Source organism: Notothenia rossii (genome assembly GCF_949606895.1).
Source record: "Notothenia rossii genome assembly, chromosome: 9".
NCBI classification, from domain to species: Eukaryota; Metazoa; Chordata; class Actinopteri; order Perciformes; family Nototheniidae; genus Notothenia; species Notothenia rossii.
Window position 1 is genome coordinate 55536175 of NC_136907.1, and position 25608 is coordinate 55561782.

General features: G+C 42.1%; 1 protein-coding gene across 1 annotated transcript; it reads left to right on the top strand.

The window, feature by feature from the left end:
• Positions 1–2523: 2523 nt before the first annotated feature.
• On the top strand, positions 2524–15136 carry LOC307020830 (solute carrier family 22 member 13-like). The gene is made up of 10 exons (XM_079652416.1): positions 2524–3195; positions 3285–3388; positions 3521–3675; positions 11560–11728; positions 11817–11937; positions 12217–12311; positions 12468–12682; positions 13461–13569; positions 13955–14161; positions 14484–15136. The coding sequence occupies exons 1-10, from the start codon at positions 2821–2823 to the stop codon at positions 14551–14553; spliced, it is 1620 nt and encodes a 539-aa protein (XP_079508542.1). The 5' UTR covers positions 2524–2820; the 3' UTR covers positions 14554–15136.
• Positions 15137–25608: the final 10472 nt, after the last annotated feature.

A 25608-nucleotide genomic window follows, 5' to 3' on the forward strand; every position in this document is an offset into this window, starting at 1 on the left:
CTTATTCTTTAAGAGCCTCCTCTGGCCTCCACTTGTTAACTGTATTAATGGCACTTGTTTGAACTCGTTATCAGTATAAAAGACACCTGTCCACAACCTCAAACAGTCACACTCCAAACTCCACTATGGCCAAGACCAAAGAGCTGTCAAAGGACACCAGAAACAAAATTGTAGACCTGCACCAGGCTGGGAAGACTGAATCTGCAATAGGTAAGCAGCTTGGTGTGAAGAAATCAACTGTGGGAGCAATTATTAGAAAATGGAAGACATACAAGACCACTGATAATCTCCCTCGATCTGGGGCTCCACACAAGATCTCACCCCGTGGGGTCAAAATGATCACAAGAACGGTGAGCAAAAATCCCATAACCACACGGGGGGACCTAATCAACGACCTGCAGAGAGCTGGGAACAAAGTAACAAACGCTACCATCAGTAACACACTACGCCGCCACGGACTCAAATCCTGCAGTGCCAGACGTGTCCCCCTGCTTAAGCCAGTACATGTCCAGGCCCGTCTGAAGTTTGCTAGAGAGCATAGATGATCTAGAAGAGGATTGGGAGAATGTCATATGGTCAGATGAAACCAAAATATAACTTTTTGGTAAAAACTCAACTAGACGTGTTTGGAGGAGAAAGAATGCTGAGTTGCATCCAAAGAACACCGTACTGTGTAACATGGGGGTGGAAACATCATGCTTTGGGGCTTTTTTTCTGCAAAGGGACCAGGACGACTGATCCGTGTAAAGGAAAGAATGAATGGGGCCATGTATCGGGAGATTTTGAGTGACAACCTCCTTCCATCAGCAAGGGCATTGAAGATGAAACGTGGCTGGGTCTTTCAGCATGACAATGATTCCAAACACACCGCCCGGGCAACGAAGGAGTGGCTTCGTAAGAAGCATTTCAAGGTCCTGGAGTGGCCTAGCCAGTCTCCAGATCTCAACCCCATAGAAAATCTTTGGAGAGAGTTGAAAGTCCGTGTTGCCCAGCGACAGCCCCAAAACATCACTGCTCTAGAGGAGATCTACATGGAGGAATGGGCCAAAATACCAGCAACAGTGTGTGAAAACCTTGTGAAGACTTACAGAAAACGTTTGACCTCTGTCTTTGCCAACAAAGGGTATACAACAAAGTATTGAGATGAACTTTTGTTGTTGACCAAATGCTTATTTTCCAACATAATTTGCAAATAAATTCTTTAAAAATCAGAAAATGTGATTTTCTGGATTTTCTTTTTCTCATTTTGTCTCTCATAGTTGAGGTATACCTAGGATGACAATTACGGGCCTCTCTCATATTTTTAAGTGCGAGAACTTGCACAATTGGTGGCTGACTAAATACTTTTTTGCCCCACTGTATATGCCGTGAGCTGATTATCGAACCTTCATTGTAAAAGTCGCGGGTACACTGTGTGTGCGTGTGGTGAGTGTTGCAGTAGAAAATTCAACTGTAGCGCTGGTGCATTAATGGGAAGAGCACCCTCTATGAAACGTCAAGCTACCCCACAGAATCCCCTAGAGAAAATCTCTGGCGCCGCCACTGATTGTCCATGCCGGTTGTCACTACCCGATCCGTCCCCCTGCCCGATCTGTACTGCGCATGTGCGAGATGGTCCGCCATATTGGAGAACTCCGGACGGCAACCCAGGAAGGACACTTGACACAGTGACAGCTATCATACTGAATAAATATTTACTGCGAATGTATGCAAAAATGTATGGCATATGGCTGTCTAACAGAAGTTAAATCCATTTCTCACTTATTCTGACAATGTACTTAACCCCAAATAAAAGAACCCCATAACAGGAGTTGTTAAATAATAGTGAAGTCACGTTGTAATAACAATAACTCATCTCTCTCGAGTTTTATTTTTCAGCTTTGCCAAAAGCCACTGTGTCAAGTGTCCTTCCTGGGTTGCCCTCCGGAGTTCTCCAATATGGCGGACCATCTCGCACATGCGCAGTACAGATCGGGCAGGGGGACGGATCGGGTAGTGACATCGGTTTCAGTTGGATCATTTGTCACAGTTGCTCCGATCAGATCGGTCTCCTCCATTTTGTAGATTATTTACGACTTTTGAATCCACATAAACACATCGGCAAAATCCAGCTTTCTTTGAGCATGTGTTTTAAACAGTTTAATCCCTTTCTTCATACAGCGGGAATCCAAATGAATTAATCCTGAGTCCAATAACCATCAAAGTCACTCCAATAGTGCTCCTTAATTACGCTTTCATCTTCCTTTAACAAAATACTTCACATTCATCTTGTTTGTAGTTGTAGCATTTTTTTGACTTTTAAACTTGAATTACCGCTGTTGCGCCCCCCCCCCCCCCCCCTTGTGTGTGGGTGTGGGGGGGGGGGGAGGGTTGCAACTTCCAACAGGAGTTATTTGGGGGGGCTCTTGGGAAAAAAGGTTGGGAACCACTGCTTTACAGCATTACATAATACTCATTTTGAAACCGTCTCACCAAAGTCACGATGACACCATATTATATAACAGTTTCACCCTTCATATATCAGCATATTGTGAACTTTGGTAAATGTTTAACAACACTTTCTGTAAGAGATAAGAAATGTAACACACTGCAACTGTAATGTGCTTTTATTAGACGCTGTGCTGGAAATAGCAGATTATACCAAGTAAAGACATATTTGGTTAAACAGTCACAGGACCTTCTCTTTCTACAAAAGGAAATATCCATGAATGTGCTGTATCATCCTTCCTGAAATGTACGGGGTTTGAACATTAATGGGCATTGTTCAAAGGTCATCCTGCAGCAACATTTGTGCAAAAAGGGCAAAACCTCTCCCTGAACATGGCAGACTTTGGAGAGATTCTCCGCACCATTGGAGAGTTTGGATTATTTCAGAAGATCACTCTTTTTGCTCTTTGCTTCCCAAATCTTATCCTGCCTTTTCACTTTGCCAGCGTATTTTTTATTCAGTCAGATCCAGATAGACACTGTAACACAGACTGGATCCTTCGGGCAGACTCTAACCTGACCACAGATGAGCAGCTGAACCTGACTCTGCCCCGAGAGGATGACGGGACCTTCAGCAAGTGTCAGATGTTTGTCCCTGTGAACTGGTCTGTTGGTGCCATCAGGGAGTACGGGCTCAATGAGACCACAGGGTGCCAGAATGGATGGGTGTACTCCAACACGCTGTACGAGGCCACCATAGTCACTGATGTAAGTCATTGGTCTGGTTCATAGTCATTCATAATAAAATAATCTTAATAAAACTGTCCTTTCTTAACTATTGTTTTATTTTTCCACAGTTTAATCTAGTTTGTGACCAGAGTAATTTGTTGGAATTAGCTCAAGCAGGGTTGATGGCTGGCATTCTTTTTGGTTGTCTCTTATTTGGACCTTTTGCTGAATCGTAAGTGTACTTGAAATTGCACAGAATACGTCTTCTTAACGCTGTACTGTACGGTCTTTTTCGATGAACCCTATCATATAAAGAATGACATGATTATATGACATATGCTGACCAGAGAAGTATCTCTTCCAGGTTTGGTCGTAAACGAGCCTCTCAGATCCCAGTCGTTGTGATGCTCATATTTACTGTGACGACTGGATTATGTCCAAACTTCTTTTTGTATATGGCATCCCAGTTCATTTTGGGACTTGGCTATGGCGGTTATCGACTGAATGGCGTCATATTGGGTAAAGTATATTAAAAGATTATTCTTTTGGGCTATCTTTGTAAAGCCATGTAACCTCTGTTTTGTTTTTTTTAACCAACTTTGTATTGTTTTTTACCCCTCACAGAGGGGATATATATATATATATATATACACACATATATATATACATATACATATACATATACATATATATATATATATACACATATATATACATATACATATATATATACATATATATATACATATACATATATATATATACATATATATATATATATATATACATACATATACATATATATACATATACATATACATATATATATATATATATATATATACATATATATATATACACATATATATATATACACATATATATATATATACACACACATATATATATATATATATATATATATACACATATATATACATATATATATATATATATATACACATATATATATACACATATATATATATATATACATATATATATATATATATATATACACATATATACACATATATATATACATATATATATATATATATATATATACACATATATATATATATATATATGTGTATATATATATATATGTGTGTATATATATACATACAGATACAAATTATGTAAACAATAATACAAAAGGAAAGAGAAAAAAAACAAAGAAAAGGGATCGAGTCCCTTACCCACGCCGACCACAAGCTGTTGCTTTCATCCCATTGGCTACAGTAAAAGATCATTTATTTATTTTTTAACTCTTCAATTTTCCCTTTAATTTCTCGGCACACATTCATTTATTTATCTTTTTCCAAATAGCAATTTATTTTCCTGAACACAGTGGGAGATGTCTGGCTAACTAACTAAACTGAAAACACTCGTAGCCAAACACACTGGACAAAAGCTAATGTTCATCATAAAATCACAACAGTCTGTACAGTTCATGTTAATCATATAATCTACTATATACTGCTGTAGAATCTCTGTGTAAACACTTGTAACAGTAGCTAAAACATTTAGGTAACAAACTAGCTGATGCTAACAGTTAACTAGCTTGTGATGGCCACAGCCACACAGGGTAAACCAACTACACTGCATCCTCATCTTCAGTAGTTTTGCTTCAGTGCAGCTACAATAAAACATGCCAATTAACACCACACATTTGCTCTAAATGTTACCATGTCCATTGGGGGAGGTCACTTCCTGGTTCAGCAAAGGGTGTGGCCGAGCGCTGAGGACTCATAAATACTGCAAGGAGCCAATTGGGACAGATTGGGACAAACCACCTGCTTTCATGTCAAAGGGGGGATTTGGGTTTTGTCAGTGTCCTTTGTGTATGATGTGACTATTAATTATCCTTTGGGTTCAACGTGGTTTGGCCAAGCCACTATACAGGTTCCTTGGTTTTTCATTGTAGGAGGTCAGTTTTGTTGAGTTAACACCTGTTATGTTTCTTTGAGGTATTTTCTGTTGACCTCTTTTATAGGCCTTGTTATTATATGATGTTTTGTGGATTTTTGGCTAAATAAAAACCCTAGTTTATTTAAACTAGTGATGGCAAAATGAAGCTCTGAATGAAGCGTCTAACCACTTGGACAATTGTGTCGGAAATAGGTTCATTTCTCGAATCTTCAGTTACAGCGACCTCTCCTGGCGAAGTGCAAGGCTGCAGTGGGTTTAACGTATCTTTGCCTTAAAAAATATTCGATACACACACTAAGACTGAATATCATGTTCTATTTGCAATTAAAGATTGATAATAGTGTGTATTGGGTTATTGAGAAGAGACTATAGAGTGCTTGACATTTTTTTGGGCGGAGAGGGCCTTTTTATCAGTTATTAAAGTATTAAAGTTGAAAAGCAATGATTAAAAGTTTAACTATTCCGAGCTTTGAACCAGCTGCGTGGAGGATATCACCGCATCCTGGCCGCCGGCTCTATCCACTGGGTTATCAATTCCTTAGACCATCGAAGTGTTTTTATATTACTCATTGTCTTTTTGTTCACAACTTCTCCACATTTTGAAGTGTTTCACAAGCCAGAACGACCTATTTTTCTTCCTGGCTTGCTCTATAATGATCCAATTTAAATGCAATGCCAACAACAACTCAACAGCAACAATGAAAACTACGACAACAACCCACACATTGCGCATTGTTTAGAGCGGTTATAAAGTGTTGAAGCGCTCAAATTTGAAACTGTTTCAACCTGTCGCCTGTCAGAATCGAGACGAGGCAGTGCATTGAATCACCTGATTGGACGGCGAACCAGTGAGTTGATTCATTCAGGAAATAAAGCAGTTGCTGGTTCGGACGTCACATGTCACGTGATTTGAAGCAGTTGCTGCTTCGGACGTCACATGTCACGTGATTTGAAGCAAGCTTCGAAGCACTGCTTCTATGGAATAGGAAGTCCAGGGTTGAAGCTCCGTTCGAAGCTTCAGTGTCAAACTGCCATCACTAATTTAAACCACTCCTGTGTCCTGTTGTCTTACTGCTTGGTCCCTGACAATTGGTGGCAGTGGTGGGATCATTCAGTGGAGGACACAGGTGTTTTTTTTCACTTTCTTGTCTTTAAAAAAAAAAAAAAAAAGCTTCAGGCTCATATGGGGGCAGAGGGAAGCTCAAGCGGCAAAGCAGAGCGAGATAACTACAAGACAGGAACAGCGGTTTGAAACAATGCAACAGCAGTTTCAGCTTTTGCAGTTAGAAGTTCAGGCCAGAACATCTCCAGTACCAGATTCTCTGTCCGCAGACCCTGATCCATCAGAGGTGGAAGTCTTACAATCCACCATCAACCATCCTCAGGTACAAGCTGAGCTTTTTACCATGGCTGCCCATCCAAACCTTGCAGGTCAGTCTCGCACACACCATGAGCCCAGAATGGAAAGATTAACGGACAATGATGACATTGAACACTTTCTGATTACATTTGAAAGGATTGCTATAGCATGCCGGTGGCAGAAAGAAGATTGGGTTTTTCACTTGTTACCATCGCTTACTGGCAAAGCTAGAGGTGCATATGGACATTGATGATTCCATGGACTATGACCAAGTAAAAAACTTTATGGGAAATGGATCCAACCAAAAGGTAAACCCGTACATGAAATTGGTGAAATAATCATACTAGAGCAATATTTGAGAATGTTGTCCCCTGAGCTTCAAGTCTGGATCCGAGTGAGTGACCCAGGATTGGCGATGGAGGCTGCTGGACTGGCTGATGTCTTTGTTGCTGCCCGTAATAAAGGACAACAATGACAATGAGCTATAATTCATGGAGTTCAAAGGATCAACACAAACCAGCTCAACAGTATGATCAGGAGGCACCCTCCGGTGTGGGTAAGCCTCCCATGTGGGAAAAGCAGTCAGCTAGTGGCCCATTTAAACCTCTTGGTAAAAAGCCAATTTGTTATCTCTGAGGAATAGAAGGCCATATAAAACCTATGTGCCCCCAAAATGCAGCCAAAATGACACAAATGTGCTTTGTGCCTCGCCCTCATATTGAGCATGTGCGTAAGGATGACCAGTCTATTAAGATGACACTCATATAAGTTAATGGACAGATTATCAGGGCCTTGCTGGATTCTGGGAGTAGTCAGACTCTTGTACACCGGAAGTTTGTACCACCCAACATTATTAGCACAAGAGACACGATCCCAATCTGTTGTCTGCATAGTTATGTTCTCTGTATTTTATATGTTTGTGTTATGTGTTATGTGTAACGTTGCTGCCTTCTTGGCCAGGTCAGCAGTGTAAATGAGATTTTATCTCAATGCTTTTTATCTGGTTAAATAAAGGTTAAAAAATTTTTAAAAAAATGAGAAAAGCTATTCAACAGCTGACATGTACATAAAAGTAGAGGGTCAAACTTACCTCTTGAACATTGGGATTGTTGATAACTTGCCTTATCCAGCGGTGCTGGGGCGAGATCTTCCAGTGCTTTTTGATTTGTTGGAGGGGAAGCAAAGCTAAAAATGTAATGTTGTAGTTACTAGAGTACAGGCAAAATCACCAAATGAGCACTCTGAGACTCTTAGTGCATTACCTTTTTTCAATCAGGAGCTTGATACAACATCTGGGAGACCTCGGAAAACTCGCAGACAGAGGAGGCAGGAAAAGTTCCAACACACAGTTGTGAACCCACCATCCAGCACTGAGCCAGATTTAACCTTACAGTTTCAAATGCCAGCCAATATCATGGAAATGCAGAAAGCTGATCTATCCCTAGTTTCTCTTTTTCAGACGGCGAAGGAAGAAGAGCCAGGGGCTGAGCTGGACTTCAGCGAAGACGAGTATGTTCTGCAAAATAGCATTCTCTACCCTCAGCAGGGGTCGGTGTTGCAGCTAGTGGTTCCCCAAGCAGATAGATACAACATTCTCTCTTTGGGGCACTCTATCCCCTGGGCTGGCCACCTGGGTAAGCATAAAACTATAGCTCGCATCCAACGGTATTTTCACTGGCGAAGAGAGGTCACTCAATTCTGCAGAAGTTGTCCTCAGTACCAAATAACATCTGCTAGAACCCCCTCCAGAGCTCCCCGCCAGCCTTTAACAATCATTGGCACCCCATTTGAGCGCCTTGGGATGCACATTGTTGGTCCTGTTGAGAGGAGCAAGGGGTGAAACCGGTACATGCTGGTCATAACAGATTACGCCACAAAGTACCCAGAAGTTTTTCCATTGAAATCCATAAAAGCAAAATCAGTTGCTTTCTGTTTGGTTCAGTTCTTTTCAAGAGTAGGTTTCCCTCATGAAATATTAACTGATCAGGGAACTAACTTCATGTCCACTCTGCTGAAACAGGTGTATCACTTGCTGGGTATTCGGAGCCTGAGGACCACACCATATCATCCCCAAACTGATGGATTGACGGAGCGTTTCAACCAAAGTTCAGATGCTACGGAAGTTTGTCAACAACAGTGGCACAGACTGGGACCAGTGGCTGCCATACCTCCTCTTTTCTTATAGAGAAGTACCCCAAGCCTCCACTGGTTTCTCTCCATTTGAACTTTTGTATGGACATGAAGTACGAGGACCTCTCTCACTGTTGAGGGAGATTTGGGAGGGAAACAAGGCGAGGGAGGGTTCTGTTAACATTGTATCCTATGTTGTTCAGATGAGAGATCGATTGGAGAAAATTAGTCAGCTTGCCCAATCTCACATGGCAGTGGCCCAGCAACAGCAGAAGTCACTGTATGATCGGTCAGCTCGGCAAAGATCCTTCCACCCAGGACAAAAGGCACTAGTTCTCCTCCCAAGTGATAACAGCAAGCTGTTGGCAAAGTGGCAGGGACCATTTGAGATCAAGAAGCAACTCGGGCCCACAACATATGAGGTATCGACACCTGGGAAGCCAAGCTCCAGTAGAGTACTACATATAAATCTCTTGAAAGAGTGGGTGCCGCGACCTGAACAAGAAGCAAGAGTGATGCTCATCAGGGATGTGCAAGAGGAAGTGGAGGAGCAATACCTATCTCCAGGGGCGGCTACGGTGAGCCATGACCTCAGCCACCTCTCAGAAGACAAACAAGCTTCAGGTGAGAACAATTTGTAGGTCAGAATTATTTCAGGAGAATCCTGGGAGAACAGATATTGTTGAGAATGACATTGTGGTTAGAGAAGGTGCTTCTGTGAGACGGCTGAGTTACAGGATTCCGGAACGCCTGCTGGCGTCACTGAAAAAGGAGGTCGATCTGATGCTGTCCTTGGGGATCATTGAGATTTCGAAAAGCGAGTGGTGCAACCCAGTGGTCCTTTTGCCAAAGAAGGATGGCAGTCTTAGGTTTTGTATTGATTTTAGGTACCTGAACTCAATTTCTTTGTTTGATTCTTATCCAACACCAAGAATCGATTAACTGCTTGAACGGCTTGGAAAAGCCAAATACTTAACTACCTTAGATCTTTCCAAGGGTTACTGGCAGGTTCCACTGACTGTGCGGTCCAAGAAGCTGACAGCCTTTAGGACACCATTGGGTCTTTTCCACTTCACGGTCATGCCATTTGGGCTGCATGGTGCTCCAGCGACTTTCCAGAGGCTTATGGATCAGGTACTTTGTGATTTATCTGGTTTTGCTGCAGCATATCTGGATGACATTGTCATTTACAGCTCCACCTGGGAGGAGCACATGTAACATCTGCACACTGTCTTGGATCGCTTCTACTCTGCGTGGCTGACTATCAATCCATCGAAGTGCGTCTTTGCCGCTGCAGAGACGGAGTACCTGGGCCACATCATTGGACGCGTTGTGATACGGCCGCGGGTCAGCAAGATTCAGGCCATCGAGTCATGTGCTGTGCCACAAACAAAGCAGCTCCGATCTTTTCTGGGCATGGCAGGCTTCTAGCATCGCTTTGTACCACAATTCTCTGCCAGGGCAGCTCTACTCAAAGACCAGACTGGATCCCAGTCTTCAAATCAGATACAGTGGACAGAGGAGTCCTTGGCAGCTTTTCACGACATCCAGGGATCATTGAGTAAGAAACCTGTTCTTTACAGTTCAAACTTTGATGAACATTTTATCTTGCAAACGGATGCTTCTGATAGGGGTCTGGGTGCTGTGCTTCTCCAGGGGTCATCAGACAACCGCCACCCAGTGGCCTACATCAGCCGGAAACTGTTCACCAGGGAGGTCAGGTATTCAACCGTGGAAAAGGAGGCACTGGCTATCAAATGGGCCCTCGACTCTCTCCGGTATTACCTCCTGGGTAGAGAATTCACCCTGGAGACTGATCATAAAGCGCTTCAGTGGATGGGAAGGATGAAGGATACCAATGGAAGGATTACCCGGTGGTACCTGGCACTGCAACCATTCCGCTTTAACATTCAGCACATCCCAGGCAAGGACAATGTCACAGCCGACTACCTCTCTCGCTGTTTCAGCGAGAGTCTTGAAGGGGGGGGAGGTTTTGTAAAGGCCACAGCCACACAGGGTAAATCAACTACACTGCATCTTCATCTTCAGTAGTTTTGCTTCAGTGCAGCTACAATAAAACAGGCCAATTAACACCACACATTTGCTCTAAATGTTACCATGTCCATTGCGCTGAGGACTCATAAATACTACAAGGAGTCAATTGGGACAGATTGGGACAATCCACCTGCTTCCATGTGGGATTTGGGTTTTGTCAATGTCCTTTGTGTATGATGTGACTATTAATTATCCCTTGGGTTCAACGTGGTTTGGCCAAGCCACTATATAGGTTGTGGACAGGTGTATTTTATACTGATAACGAGTTCAAACAGGTGCCATTAATACAGTTAACAAGTGGAGGACAGAAGAGGCTCTTAAAGAAGAAGTTAAAGGTCTGTGAGAGCCAGAAATCTTGTTTGTTTGTCGGTGACCAAATACTTATTTTCTACCATAATTTGCAAATAAATTCTTTAAAAATTAGACAATGTGATTTTCTGGATTATTATTTTTTTTCTTTCTTTTCATTTTGTCTCTCATAGTTGAGGTATACCTAGGATGAGAATTACAGGCCTCTCTCATCTTTTTAAGTGGGAGAACTTGCACAATTGGTGGCTGACTAAATAGGTGTGTGTGTGTGTGTGTTAAAACAGTTTAGCCTTCCAGCAAAAGCCAACATTGGTTCCTACTTATATCCGTAGCGCTAATTGGCTCCTACATACAGTATACATTGAGGCTTGATGTATTAGCTTTATTAGCTATTACCTCAATTTAATTAAATCTTTTTGACGTTAAGATGAGTTCTTCACATATATAATATTGCCATTCCTGGGCTATTTTATTCACATGTTCAGTATCAAACCTGTCTTTTAACTTTTGTGTATATTTTGTCCTTTTAATGTCTCCATTGTTCTTGGCACATACGTATATGGATGTTGGCGTAATAAATTCAAGGCTTACTCTAATGTATTTCCCGTGTCTAGCCACTGAGTGGATCGGGGTGTCCAAAAGATCCTGGGGAGCATGTATTACTCAGCTATTTGGAGCAGTTGGACAGTGCCTCCTGGCTGGTATTATCTACTTAATCAGAGACTGGAGACTGGCTCAGCTAATCACAGCAGCTCCACTGGCAGTTGTTGCTATTTACATATGGTGTGTATTGACTCTTTTTATATTACAATCAGATGTTTCCCTGAAATTACAGATTATTAAAGAATGCCTATTTCCTTGTTTCTGACAGGTTTATACCAGAGTCAGCCAGGTGGTTGTTGGACAGAGGCAGGACAGAGGAGGCTAAACAGCTGATTTCCAAAGTGGCAGCCATTAACAAACGCACTGTTCCAGAGTCTCTTCTGGAAAAGGTCCCTTAATAAGAAAAAAAAGTTGTTATTTTTTTTACCATTGTATCAAGACTTAACGTAAATGCAATACTACCGTCATACTGGTAATAAAAATAACGCATGGTGTTTATTTATTAAATAATTACTATAACAGAAATACATTTCTACAATGTCTGATCTCAGTCAAAGACATCTAAATGTAACTCTATTAACTCCTAACTTTTGCCAATCTAACTCTTATGATCTGCTAACCTAAGCAAATGTTAGCATGATATTGTTTCCATCCCCTGTGCATTACAGATTGTTGAGAACAAAACTGTGAGAAAGGGAGGCATAATTATTCTCATGCAATCATCTGTGCTTAGGAAATATTTCTTAACCATAATATTGGCATGGTAAGTTTCATTTTACAATACACATAACAACTCTTTTAAGCCTGTAAATGCAAAAGAGACTGATAAAAAAACACATTTGAGATTTTTACTTTAGGTTATAATGAATTTAACAACTTATTTTTCAACATGCTAAATACGTCTTTTTTTAATCATCAGGTTCTCCTTGAATGTTACTTACTACTCCCTTTCATTCAATGTTGGAAATCTTGGCTTGGACATCTTCCTGACGCAGCTTATATTTGGTCTGACTGAATTCCCAGCTCATATCCTTTGCATATGGCTGTTAGAAGCACTGGGGAGAAAAGTGTCACTGATGTCAACTCTTCTGATCGGGGGATTCTTGTGCTTCTTAATCCTAGCTGTTCCTCAAGGTAAAGCACTTTGGGTGTTGTCCCTATGATGTTTATTTTAACTAGCGGCCTGTAGCAAACTATAGCAATGGTGGTTAGTTAGTGACTGCACCATAACATTACCTCTAAATGGTTTCTGTATCCTTTTGGGATACAGTCATTTGAAAGGCTGTGTCCATGTGTAAAATTGAGGTTGTAACAGTGTCAGTACAGTGTAATATGGTTGTAATATTGGTGTAATAACAGTGTTACATGGGTGTAACATGGGTATAATATAGGTTTAATACAGGTGTATTAAGAGTGTTTTAATCTATAATATTGGTGTAATAACCGTGTAATGTTTGTGTTACATGGGTGTAATATGGGGGTAACATTGGTGTAATACCGGTGTAATTATGGTGTGATATTGCTGTAACATGGATATAATAACAATATGTGTGTAATATTAAATGTCACATGGGTTGAATACGGGTCTGATAGGTGTGACATGGGTGTAATAATGGTGTAACAGTGGTGTAATAGGGTTGTTCTAATGTGTAATATGGGTGCAAAAAGTGTTATATGGGTGTAATGTAAAAATAGCATTCATATTTCCCAACATATTTATGTGTGAATGCTCATTTAAGGGTTACGTTCAGATATTCATGGTTCCCAGATGGTGTATTTAAGGGATGTTAGTGTTACCATAACTTTTTCCAGATTTCTCGATAACATTGGAAGCCTCATTCTAAAATCAAACACCCATCTCGTAACATTGTAGTTGTTTTAATTATCTGACAATGTGTTTTTCTCTTCAAAGATAATGCTGTTGCTATGACCACGTTAGCAACTTCAGGACGTTTTTTCATTAACTGGGCAGGATCCATATGCAATGTGTATGTTCAGGAGCTGTTCCCAACATCTTTTCGGTAAGCCTCCCATCTCACTGTAGTAATCGGTATATTCGCCAGTGTGTTCACAAGAATAACACCAAAGACTGTTTAGCAAACAGAGTACATTTTCTTATGGGTTTCGCCCCTGCCTAGCGTCTTTAAGAGAACAGTGGTAGTGTCTGAGTTCATTGACTCCAATGGGAGCAGGGAACATGAGGCAGACAATGAACAAATCTTTTGCCCTGTTGTGACAAAAGTAAATATTAAAAAAATTCCGAACATTTAACACAAAAATTGCATTTTTAGACACATCTTTAGAAACTTGCGTTCTAGACCATTTTTGTCAACTCTCTGGCAACTAAGGGCATTACAGTTAGTTCAACGGCTCAAACGGTCAAATTCTATTAAAACTGTGTTTCAGACAAACAGCCTCTGGTTTGGGCTCCATTGCCAGCAGGGTTGGTGGCCTGCTGGCTCCACTGCTCAACATGTTGGCTGTGTACCACTGGTCCATTCCCACCGTAGTGTTCAGCAGCCTGACACTGGTCAGTGGAGCCCTGGGCTTCCTTCTTCCTGAGACCAGGGGGAAAGAGCTTCCTGATTCAACCGATGAGGCTGAGGGCAACACGTAAGCATCCGACAGTGTCTTCTTATTACACCCTGCAGTGCATAGTTAATACATCTGGCTTTATTTTTGTTCAGAATGAATAACAGCATTTCATTAGCATCTCCAAATGAGATCAGATATTTTTTTTTATGTTGACCAATATTAGCTATTTTCACGCATCTCCAAATTACTGCATGTCAGGCAATGTGAAGACACGAACAACATACCCTCTAATATTTGTAATTAATTCATATTTGTAGGATTGTCATGCAGGATTAATTTTGTTCCAGAAAAGGGAACATGTAACTAAAACACTCTTCTGTTTATTCCCTTTTCCCAACAGAAATAAGACCAAGCTGAAGAGCCAAAGTGAAACAAAGAAGTTTGCACAAACCATATCTACCAAACTGTAGACTGAATACTTCTGTTACTCTTGCTCCATGTTACTCTGCTAGCAGCAGAGACAGGTGGTTAAAAGTTTGCTTTGTCATACAACTAGTGTTCTCATTAGCCTGAAGTTTGCTTTAGATATTCATGTTTTGTCAGCGGACCTAAAAATGTTTTACACAGGGCTCGGCAATATATGAATATTATATCTTTATTGTGATATGAGACCTAAGTTTTGTTAATCGTAATATCTAAATTTAAACTTTTTTTATGTCTGCATTACATTTAAGTGATACATGTAATTTTTCTACCAGACTTATAGCTGTTCCATTATTTGCCTTTACCAACTTAGTCATTATATCCACATTACTGATGATTATTAATCAGAAACCTCATTGGGAAATGCATCAACGGTAAACCCTATAATGCCTAACCTATATTAAGATATTATTGTCATTTTGCCCTATTTCAGAGCCACCATATCCCCTTGTACACAAGTCATTGTAATTGTTGAGTACTTTTATGCTTTCCATTAGACACTCCATTGGTTTTCTTATTCTGCCACCCTCAGGTCAAATGTTGGCACACAATATATTTCAAAGTCTATGAGCTGATATCTCTGGAAGTTAGTGACAGCATACATGATCACAGGGTTACAAACCCTTTTAATTTAAATGAAACTATGGCTTAATCTCTTGTGCCACCCTCAGGACAATCTTTGTATTTCAGTCAGTTGTTCAGTTTTTACCTTGATGTAATCCAGTAGCATGTTCAAATCAAATCAAGTTTTATTTATATAGCACATTTAAAAGCGATTTTTGGTCGAGCCAAAGTGCTGTACATGTAAAAATACACATTACTACAATCACAATAAAAGACAATAATTTACAACATAAATATAAAAAACAAAAACACAGGGAATAGTCAGGTGTCATTCTCCGCTCTGACTAGAAGGCCAGGGAGAAGAAGTGAGTCTTTAGTGTTGATTTAAAAACCCCTAGGGTCTGGGCCGACCTCACATGGAGGGGCAGAGTGTTCCAGAGCCATGGGGCCAGCTGCTGCGAAGGCTCTGTGACCTCTGGTTTTGAGCCTGGTCTTGGGCACTACCAGCAGCAGCTGGTCAGCCGACCTTAAAGCTCTGGCTGGGATGTAGCGATGGAGGAGTTCTGCTATATAGGCACGAGCCAGCCCATTTAGGGCTTTGAAAACAAATAAAAGGATTTTTAAATCAATTCGGAACCGAATTGGAAGCCAGTGAGTGAGGCCAGAATTGGGGTGATGTGGTCACGGTTTTTGTGGCCAGTCAGAAGACGTGCAGCTGCGTTCTGCACTAGCCGCAGGCGTTTAATTGAGGCCTGGTCCATACCCACATACAGAGCGTTGCAATAGTCCAGTCTTGAGGTAACAAAGGCATTAATAACCCTTTCTAGGTCTTTAAAAGATAAATACGACTTGCTTTTGGCCAATAGTCTTATTTTAAAAAAGCAGGATTTGACTATGTGCTGACCTGCTTGTCGAATTTAAAAGTGCTAGTGAGGGTTAGGTCACTCCAAGGTTTGACAGAGGGGAGGATGTTTTCATTGAGAGAAAACTCAATTGTTACTTAAATTATTAACGGTTTTCTGCGATCTACTTTCTATTTCAATTCTGCACAATGGGGGATCGGGCTTTCTCTGCAGCTGCTCCTCACCTGTGGAATTCCCTCCCAGACCACCTGAAGGCTCCACAGACCACGGACGCCTTCAGGAAAGGCCTAAAAACCTTTCTTTTAAAAAAGCCTTTGATTAAACTTGTGTTTATTTTGTTTGTTTCTATTATGCCTCCTGTAGCACCTTGAGATTGCTTTTAGCAATGAAAAGTGCTTTACAAATAAAATGTATTATTATTATTATTTAAACCTGATTGCCAAACATTTCAATAAAAAACTCTTCACAGTGGCGGTGCGGTCTAAACAGATTTTTCGGAATGAATGTTTGAGACACAAACCAAATACCATTCCCTTTTGTTGGGGTTATGTCTGAAGTATACACAAGTTATTGAGCCGTTTCCGCTCTACATCCTGAACTCCTCCCTTCGATGCAATGCACTTCCGTTTTGGCGGACTGGGTTTGTTTTGCTAGCTAGCTCCGTTGTGCCGACAAAGCACTGATATCGCAGAGACAAAGAGGATATAACAATTACAACATGAAGAAAAGTGGTTCGGGAACTACGTGTGCGGTAGTTGGTTGCAATCACTCGAGAAAGCACCTGAACGAGTGGTTAGATAGAGAGTGCTACGACCACAAACCAGCACCCAGCCATGTTGTTCATTAAATACAGATAAACACAACAAATACTGCATGCATTCTATTTTTTAATATTATATATGAATATTTTCATAGTGATGTAATTGTGTGGGCTGCTTTTATATTTTAATTTGTAATACCTGTTAGGATTAAACGTGATCTTTCTTGTTGAAGCCATTTCTTTAGTTTCCTCTCAACAATTAATTAATTCAGTGTTATTTATGTACAGTATGAGCTTAATATGAATGATGAACTGTGTTAAAAGAAATTGTAGCACTCTAAGGAACATATGAAATGCAATAATGCAATAACAGTGCAATAATGAAATTAAATTACATCAAACTTTATTTTCACTCAAACAGTACAGGCACATATGATATATTGCACAGCATAAAGAGATCATGTAAATTGTGCATTATGTAAACAACAGACAACTGTTGGCTCCTGTGGGCATGACCTAAATAAGGCAGTTTATTTTGGTTTTATGCTGGGCCACGTCGTCATGTTATCCTCCCAGTTTTGCACTGAATTCGGGTGGGGGAGAGTAACGCCATCTCCAGTCAAAGAAGTAGAATCGTGTTCCCAAGCTAGCATCACTGTTAGCATCGAAATCGCTGTGTTTACACCAGTGCCCGTCTGACTGTTTACATCGGTTTACACCGACAGACGCTGTGCAAAAGACTTCCGGCGGAAATGAAGTGCATTTGTGTAGTGTCATGGCGCTACCCGTGTTTTGGCGCGTAAACTTGTCTATAGGCAGTGGTAATCTGAAATATCTACAAAAAGAAAGGAACTGTATAGTAAAATGTGTGTTTTTTGTCAAAACACGCAGCTGCTAAGAGTGAAAACAAATAATATTATTATAATATAACTGTAATTAACAATTTTATTTTGCGATTTTCTTCTCCATTATTCTAATTTTATTAAAAACCACCAATGAGCGCTCAGCTCGAGATACCAGCGAGTCGTTTCCCATCAAGCATTTCGCTTCCGCAGCCCGTGGAGAGGAACTGCGCCGCCTCGCCGTGCCTCGCTCTCAAGGCTGCGGGGGCGTCTTTGTCCCGCGAGATTTCAACGTCTCATGTAGGCTAGCCTCCAGAGCAAGTCGGACAAAATGACTAACCATCATGCAACGCACTAGCAAGACGTTAATCGAAATTGCGCAGGTCTGCGCAGGTCTCGCTTGTCTCAAACAAGCCTATTACGTCACAGCGTATACTTCAGCGGAATATCAAAACAGCGGCCCGGGGTGCAAAACGCATCAATGACAGCTACCCTCTACTAGGGGTTTCACCAACTAATCGACTAGTCGACTAGTCGACTACCTTTACCACTAGTCGGCGCTGTAGGCCCTAGTCGACTAGTCGTGGAAAAAAATGGAGGTAAACGAGGTGCTGCAAAATGCTACAAAACACGTCCGACATTCTTATGTATGGCAGTACTTCAACGAAGATGTAACCAACTCCACAGTGAAGTGTCAGTTGTGTACAGCTGTACTGAAGTACAATACAAATGCATCTGCTATGCGCAACCATTTGAAGATGAAACACCCGCTGCCGACAGCTAGCACTAGCAGTAATGCTAGCACCAGTGAGCAACGGACCGGCGTCAGCACTGAACAGAGGCAAACGAACAGCAAGAAAACACGGGTCAACAGTGATGCGGATAATGAGCTACGGGATTACTGCCAGCGGACACCGCATATCCCCACAATGGATAATCCACTGGAGTGGTGGGCAGAAAACGTGCACCGCTTCCCCCGCTTTCGAGGAGCTACCTGGCTATTCCAGCCACAAGCACCCCGAGTGAGAGGGTTTTTTCCCTGGCAGGCAACACTGTCACCCGAAAGCGGTCAAGCCTCCTTCCCTCACATGTCGATGCGTTGGTGTTCAAACCAAAAATATGGAAAGGTGGACGTTATCGTGGAGGACAGCGAATAAAGTGTTGCACAATGCGCTGTTGCGCACTGGATTTACGTGGCATTTATGTAAACAAGAGTTTTTTGCTGTCGATTTTGGTGAGTCCAGTGTTTGTTATTTACTCAGCCATGTAACACAAATTAAAATGCAGTGTTTAATGTTACTGTATGAGTTCCAATAGAAAATACAGTTGTAAACCTCTCTTTGTGTGTCTCTATTATGACGTAACGACTAGTCGACTAGTCGACTACTATTTTGAAAAACTAGTCGACTAGTAAATATTGGTAGTTGTGAAACCCCTACCCTCTACCACACAAAACAACATCATTCATATAAACACCTATCATGACAGGGCACCCACCAGCCAAGTAACAATTACAAATGAATTAAGTCGGCACCGCGGCCCACATTGAAAATGACTTAGGCCTACCTTTGATGATCAAATCACTTAAACACAAAGTCCATCCTGCTCTGTCCTTTTGGATGAAGCACTTGATGGCGGGGTCATGCAGCTGATCCTTTGTCACTCCAATTTATCATTGTAACTCAATCTTGAAAATGACTAATTTCGATGTCATCACTATCACTGAAGTGAGCCATCATGAACGAACTTATGCTAATCATAAATCTATCGATTAGATCTATGATTCGAAAATAATAAAAGTAGGGTAAACATGTGGATATTATCCGGCTGAACAAAACGTGCATTTATCTAACAGGTACGTTTTCCACAGACCTTATTTCGAGCTATTTTCCAAAATCCATGGAGAAATCCCATTGCTTTTTTGTAGAGGGAATCCAAGCGCAGCTTACTTCCGGGTTTTAGGGCGCGTCACTGCACCATATGTATAAACTTCACAGCAGGCGGACTTGTCATAAAATCCGCGAAAATAAAGCCCACCCATTTAGAGAGAAGATATGATTTGTCAATTGTACTGTCATTTGACATTACTCTCTCATTGAGTTACTCTGTGAATCTACAGAGGGACCAACAAGCTCTCCCGTCTTCACATAACTCGCAGAGACGGCATTTAACCCTTCACATTCCAACAGAAACTGAACAGGCAGATTCGAAGGATTTATTTATTTGGACAATATATTTTAAATACGATTAAATCAAGTTATTTAGGTAAAACTAATTAAACATTTAACAATAAATATATATAGGCTAAAACATTTTTTTTTTATGTTTTCAAATATTATTTTTAGAATATCTAATGCTGCGTTCACATCGGACGCGATACGATGTTTGGGGGCGGCGCGATTACATGTAAAGTCAATGCAGAGACGCGGACAGACGCGAATTCGCGGCGCGAATCACGCGATTGAACGGTGCCGCGTCAAACAAGTTCAATTTTTTCAACTCAAGCGTCAAATTCACGTGACGCGTTCTCGCGAAGCCAATCAGCGGTGAGGATCTCAGCCTGCCGTCACTGACGTTCAACCAGAAAACATCAGCCGTTAGCTGTTAGCAGTTAGCACACAGAGATCACAGCTCATATCTGTTCAGAAACTGGACAAAAGTTAAACAAGTACAAACCACAGACTGTCTGTGTCATGGCGAATACAGTCCCTGGTTTATTTATGTCTGTAGGCCGTTGTTATCAGAGATGGGGTCGTTACTAAAAAAAAGTAATATATTACATATTACATTTAAAAAAAGTAATATATTACACTACTTCGTTACTGTCTACTAGGGCTGCCCCCGACCAAAGATTTTCCTGGTCGACCACTGGTCGTCAGGTAAGGCCACTGGTCGACCACTGATCGACCAGTGGCGCGAATGAAAGCGCACGTAATAGGCTTGAAAATAAAACTTTCAGTTTTTTCCTGAGGTCGGAATGCAAACAAAAATTATAAATATACCCCAAAATGTAACTTAAACACTTCAGTTGAACGAACGAAGAACGAAAAATATAAACTACAAAACTATGGTGTTATATTAGGCTAGGCCACTACCTGACTTTCAGGGTTTCCCTCCGATCTTAGTCTTCTCATATTATGAGACAAGAACACAAGTTTGTCTGTGTTGTCCGGGAGAAGTGAGCTCCGTGTCTTGCTCACAATGAAGCCGGCTTTGGAAAATATGCGCTCCGATGGCGTGGATGTGGAAGGGATGGAGTGGATGCGCTTAGCTGCTCTGGCAAGCTTGGGATAGCGTTCCTCATTCATTTTCCACCAAATCAGTGGTCCCTTGTCAACCTTGGTTCGGTCCTCCAAGTATGTCTTCATTTCATTTTTCTCTTCTTCCGTCTGTTGATCTTCATCAAAGGCCATCAGCATTGATATGTCCTGCTGCTTTTCCCTTTGCCTCTTTGGTGTGGGCTCACTTTCCTCTGCGCCGCTGCTGTCCTCTCTCTGAGCAGTAGCTTCTTCTGCTGGAGATAAACTCTCAGCCAGATCCGACACCGTTGTGTATGCATCGTCCCGTTTCTCTACACCGAGGAATGACAAGCTCTTGAACCGTGGGTCAAGGACTGCAGCTTGAATATATGCTGCCCTCAAGACTCCCTGTGAGCTCCCACCTTTTGTCGATTTCCTCTGTGATTTTTTTCTTAACTGCCTTCACGGTCGTGCTGTCATCATCACGACTCAACAAGTGGCGCCTCTTCATGTTGACGAGCATCGGCAACGTAACAGACAGAGATGCATTTATATCTTGTGAGAGCAGCTCGGTGAGGGTGATCATGGGCCTCAGCACGGAGACAATGTCCTCCGCTGTCCTCCATTGGGCAGTTGTGAGATCCAGATCTCGGTCAGACTGGTGGGTGGTCCCGGGTTCTGAAAGCACAGCTGTAACCGGACATCTCTGTTCCAGAAGACGCTCCAGCATCGAATAAGTGGAGTTCCATCGTGTGGACACATCTTGTATCAGTTTGTGTTCAGCCACATTCTGTTGCTTCTGTTTCAAAGTGAGAGCTGCTGTTGCCTTGGCACTTTTTTTGAAGTGTCCCACAAGGCGTCTGGCAGCAGCAATCACTCGGCAGATGGGATCTAATTTAACAGCCGCGTTTATGCACAACTGCAAGGTGTGCCTCGCACAACGAATTCCCTGGACATTACCCCAGGACGGGTTTTGAGATAGCTGTTTAGCGCACAATTAGCGGCATTGTCGTGTACCACAGCGACCCTCTTTTCTGGCGGAATCCCAAACTCCTCCATCACTTCGCTGAGTCGCTCTGCTATGTTGGCAGCTGTGTAGCTCACCTCCAGCACTTTAGTCTCCAACACGAATGAATGTAATTGCCATTTTTGGGAGATAAAGTGTGCTGTCACAGTCATGTAACCATCCATTTGGTTGGAGGTCCATGTGTCAGTAGTGAAGCTGACTGCTGTGCAGGTTTTAAGTTTCTCCAAAAGTACCTGTTTGGTCGTGTTATATTTGTTTTTAATGGCGTGCATTACGGTGTCACGTTTGGGTACAGTGTAACCCAGTTCTATGAATTTCATCATCTGTTTGAACCCTTCCCCCTCGACAATGTTTACAGGTCTCATGTCCAGTGCCACAAAATCTGCAATTTTGTCGGTGATGTCTCTCTTCCTTTTCTCGGAAAGAGGGGGCTTCAAAACGAGTGTTGTCTGTGAGAGTTTCAATGGCGGCTGCGAAGATGAAGTTGAGGTAGATGCGGTGGCCCTATCAACGTATAGTGGATGAGCCTATTGAGAGAAATGCACTTTAATTTAAGTTTACACTAAGCCTAATAGCCCATAATATGACAATACATTTGATCTAACAGGCTTTTTATTAAGGCTAGAGCCGCAGAGCGTCCATCTTTTAATGGCTTGAACGGTACTTACATGTTTCAGGTGATAAGTCATGTTTGTAGTTGATGAATGATAGGAGAATATTTGCTTGCAAAGTTCGCATATCACCTTCTTCGGGTTGTCTGTTACTTTTTCGAAGTGCTCCCAAGCTCTTGATTTTACGCCTGACATGGTTAAAACTATCAGCTTATCTGACGTGAAAACAAGTGACTCACTGTCGCCTCCTGTTTCCTTTCTTTTTTTTTCGGCGACCAACGACCAATTAAATCTTGACCGACCAAAGACTCTTTGGCCGACTAACCTTTGGTCGACTAATTGGGGGGCAGCCCTACTGTCTACATAAAGTAACTCGTTACTTTACTCGTTACTTTACTAATTACTTTTCTCGCAGGGCCGGCCCGCCCCTCCCTACAGGCAGATCACGCAGACTGCGGCGCACCTACAGTGTAAGCGCGCCACAGTTTTGCCTCTGCGAGACTCCACTTGCACCCCCGATTACTATTGCATTAAGGAAGACATAACACAAGTCTTTCTTTTGATATGTTCTTTAATAAAGAGGCTACCAGCCTACCACAACAAGCTAACAGTCTGTGAAACGTAAAGACACTAATTAATGAAACCAGTTCAAGACGCATTATTCTTATTCTTATCATTCTTTATGAGCGCAGTAACGGTAAGGTATCTAATTACTTATTTATTTAGTTTTCCATAACTTAGTAACAGAGATGGTCAAACTAAAGTGGTAGAGACATGGCAGAATTCCTACAATGAAGCGGGACATTGAACTGTTCACCCGTGAGAGGGCAATCAATAAAAGAGAGCGAGCGGCCCCGTTGAGGAAGTTTACAGATGAAAAGACTCAGCCATGTTAAGCGCTTTGAGCACCAGGAAAAGCGCTTTATAAATGTAATGTATTATTATTATGTTTATGCAGCACTGCACGTGGAGATGTGGACGCGCAAATCGCGTACGTAGGCCTACATGTATACAAACCTGCGGCGGAAACCCCTCTTGTCTGTCAGTGAGTGTGATTATTTTATAAAAGTAACGAAGTAACGCGTGTCGGGGCAATGTTAGTAACTGTAGTGTGATTACTGAATTATACGCGTTACACAACTCCGTTACCGACAAAAGTAATATTGTTACATCCAACTCTGGTTGTTATGAGTGTGGAATGAGCAAATACAACGTTAGCTTAGCCTGGTCGACCCAATCTCCATTCAGAAAACAAGCATTTTAAAAGGCTTTTTGCCTGCCGTCTTGTCTGCAGACTTGTCAAGCATTAATTCATGGATGTTACTAACCGGTATCAGTATGTTGTTACTTCGGCATCATTTAGAGACGTGTACAATTTAATCACGGTAAAATATGTTCATTTTGTTGTAGTTGTAGCTCCCGACAGCGCGTCTTGTTTGAATGATGCGAGTAAACACAGCTGGCAGCCGCGGTGAAACTCGAGCGATTAGAGCAAAACGAATATTTGCATCGCGTCCGTCGGGAACGCACCATTAGACTAGAGCAGGGGTTTTCAAAGTGTGGGTAGGTGAGCCTCCCCTAAGAGAACATAAGAACGGCCGCGCCCCTCCTTCCAATTATTATTGCTGTTATTATTATTATTGTTGTTGTTGTTGCTATAATGCAGGGGTATTCAATTGCATTTCAAAGAGGTCCAGTAAGAGAAAATGTAATTAAATGCTCTGTTTTCGCTGTCTACCTTCCGCCATTTGAAATTACTCCGACTGTTTCTCTCCTCTTGTCGTGTCTCTGTGTGTGTTTGAATCTATCGTGCTGACTGCAACGATTTGATTGGCTGAGTAGCATCACCTCCTTAAAACATTAAACAATAACTTTTTTAAACCTTTTTATTTTTATGTTTTAAACATATTGTATAAAACTCCTCCACTACTTGGACTATTCCTTGCACCCCTCTAGAATAAGCCCGAATGGTCTCAACCATATTGCATCAGTAACGTGCACTTGTTGTTATAACAAGATCGCAAGGACGCTGGTAGCGATCGGAAAATTGAGTGTTGTTCAGTTTGTGTGTTGTGGAACATGCGTGTCCGTGCATGAAAATATACCACACACCCAATTACAATTGCATGTTCAATTCACTATCCTGGAAGTTAATACAGTTGTTAAAGTTGGAACAGCCTGTGGACAGCCGTTCTTCCTTGCATGTCAGTCGCCGAAACCTTCTTACAGAGGACAGGCACGTCTAGCTGCAGCACGACCCGTATATTTCCGCACACCTTGTTCTCAAGACATATATTTTTTAACATTTTCAACCATTAGCCGGTACTGAAGTGGGCCGGTCGGACGATGTGGGCCGGCCAGTAACCGGCAGGGCTCGACATTATAAATGGCCCGCTGGCCCGGAAGCACTATTTAGACACCCCGGGCCAGCATAACGTACTTTCCACTTGCCCGCTCAGGCCACTAAAACTATTGCTTTAAAATAATTGTCCTGTGGTATTGGTATTTTGACTAGCAATTTAGTTAAATTGTTTCGTTTATCAACGCTACAACATAGAGTTCCGTGAGTCGGTTGTCGTTGTTGGATGAAAAGCAAACAGCTGTTCTATTTCGTATATGGCTTCGCCCTCTAAGGCTATTGCTATTGGGTAATCCCCCTGCGCCCCCGCGCAGCACTGAAACACTTGTAGTCCACGCCCACCCGCAAGGTGGGCCCCACCCTCGCGCCTCCTTCCGGTATAAATAGGAAGGTGGCCCGGCAATCTGCTCCCTCTTTTTTCAGCAAACCAGCACAGTTACTGAAGCACAGCAATTGAGAATCATCATGAGCAACAAATGCGTCCGTGGTTGTCCCTCATGTGGCTCTGGGTTCATAATGAGTTATGACCTGCAGAGATAAAAGCAGTATGCGAATCCTGCCGGGGGTCAGAGCACGCGTACGCGGCTCTAAACCAGCAGGTAGCATGCACTGCGCTCGTCTCCCCTCGGGCGACAGGAAGCGGAGAGCGGACACTCTTGCTGCTGTGGCCGAGGAGGACGATTGGCCCGTCCAGGCTTACGAGCCCGCGGACGGGGCCTCGTGTCCCTGGGGCAGAGTGCCGGGCAGGAGTCCGAAGCAACTCCTGCCCCGCCTCCC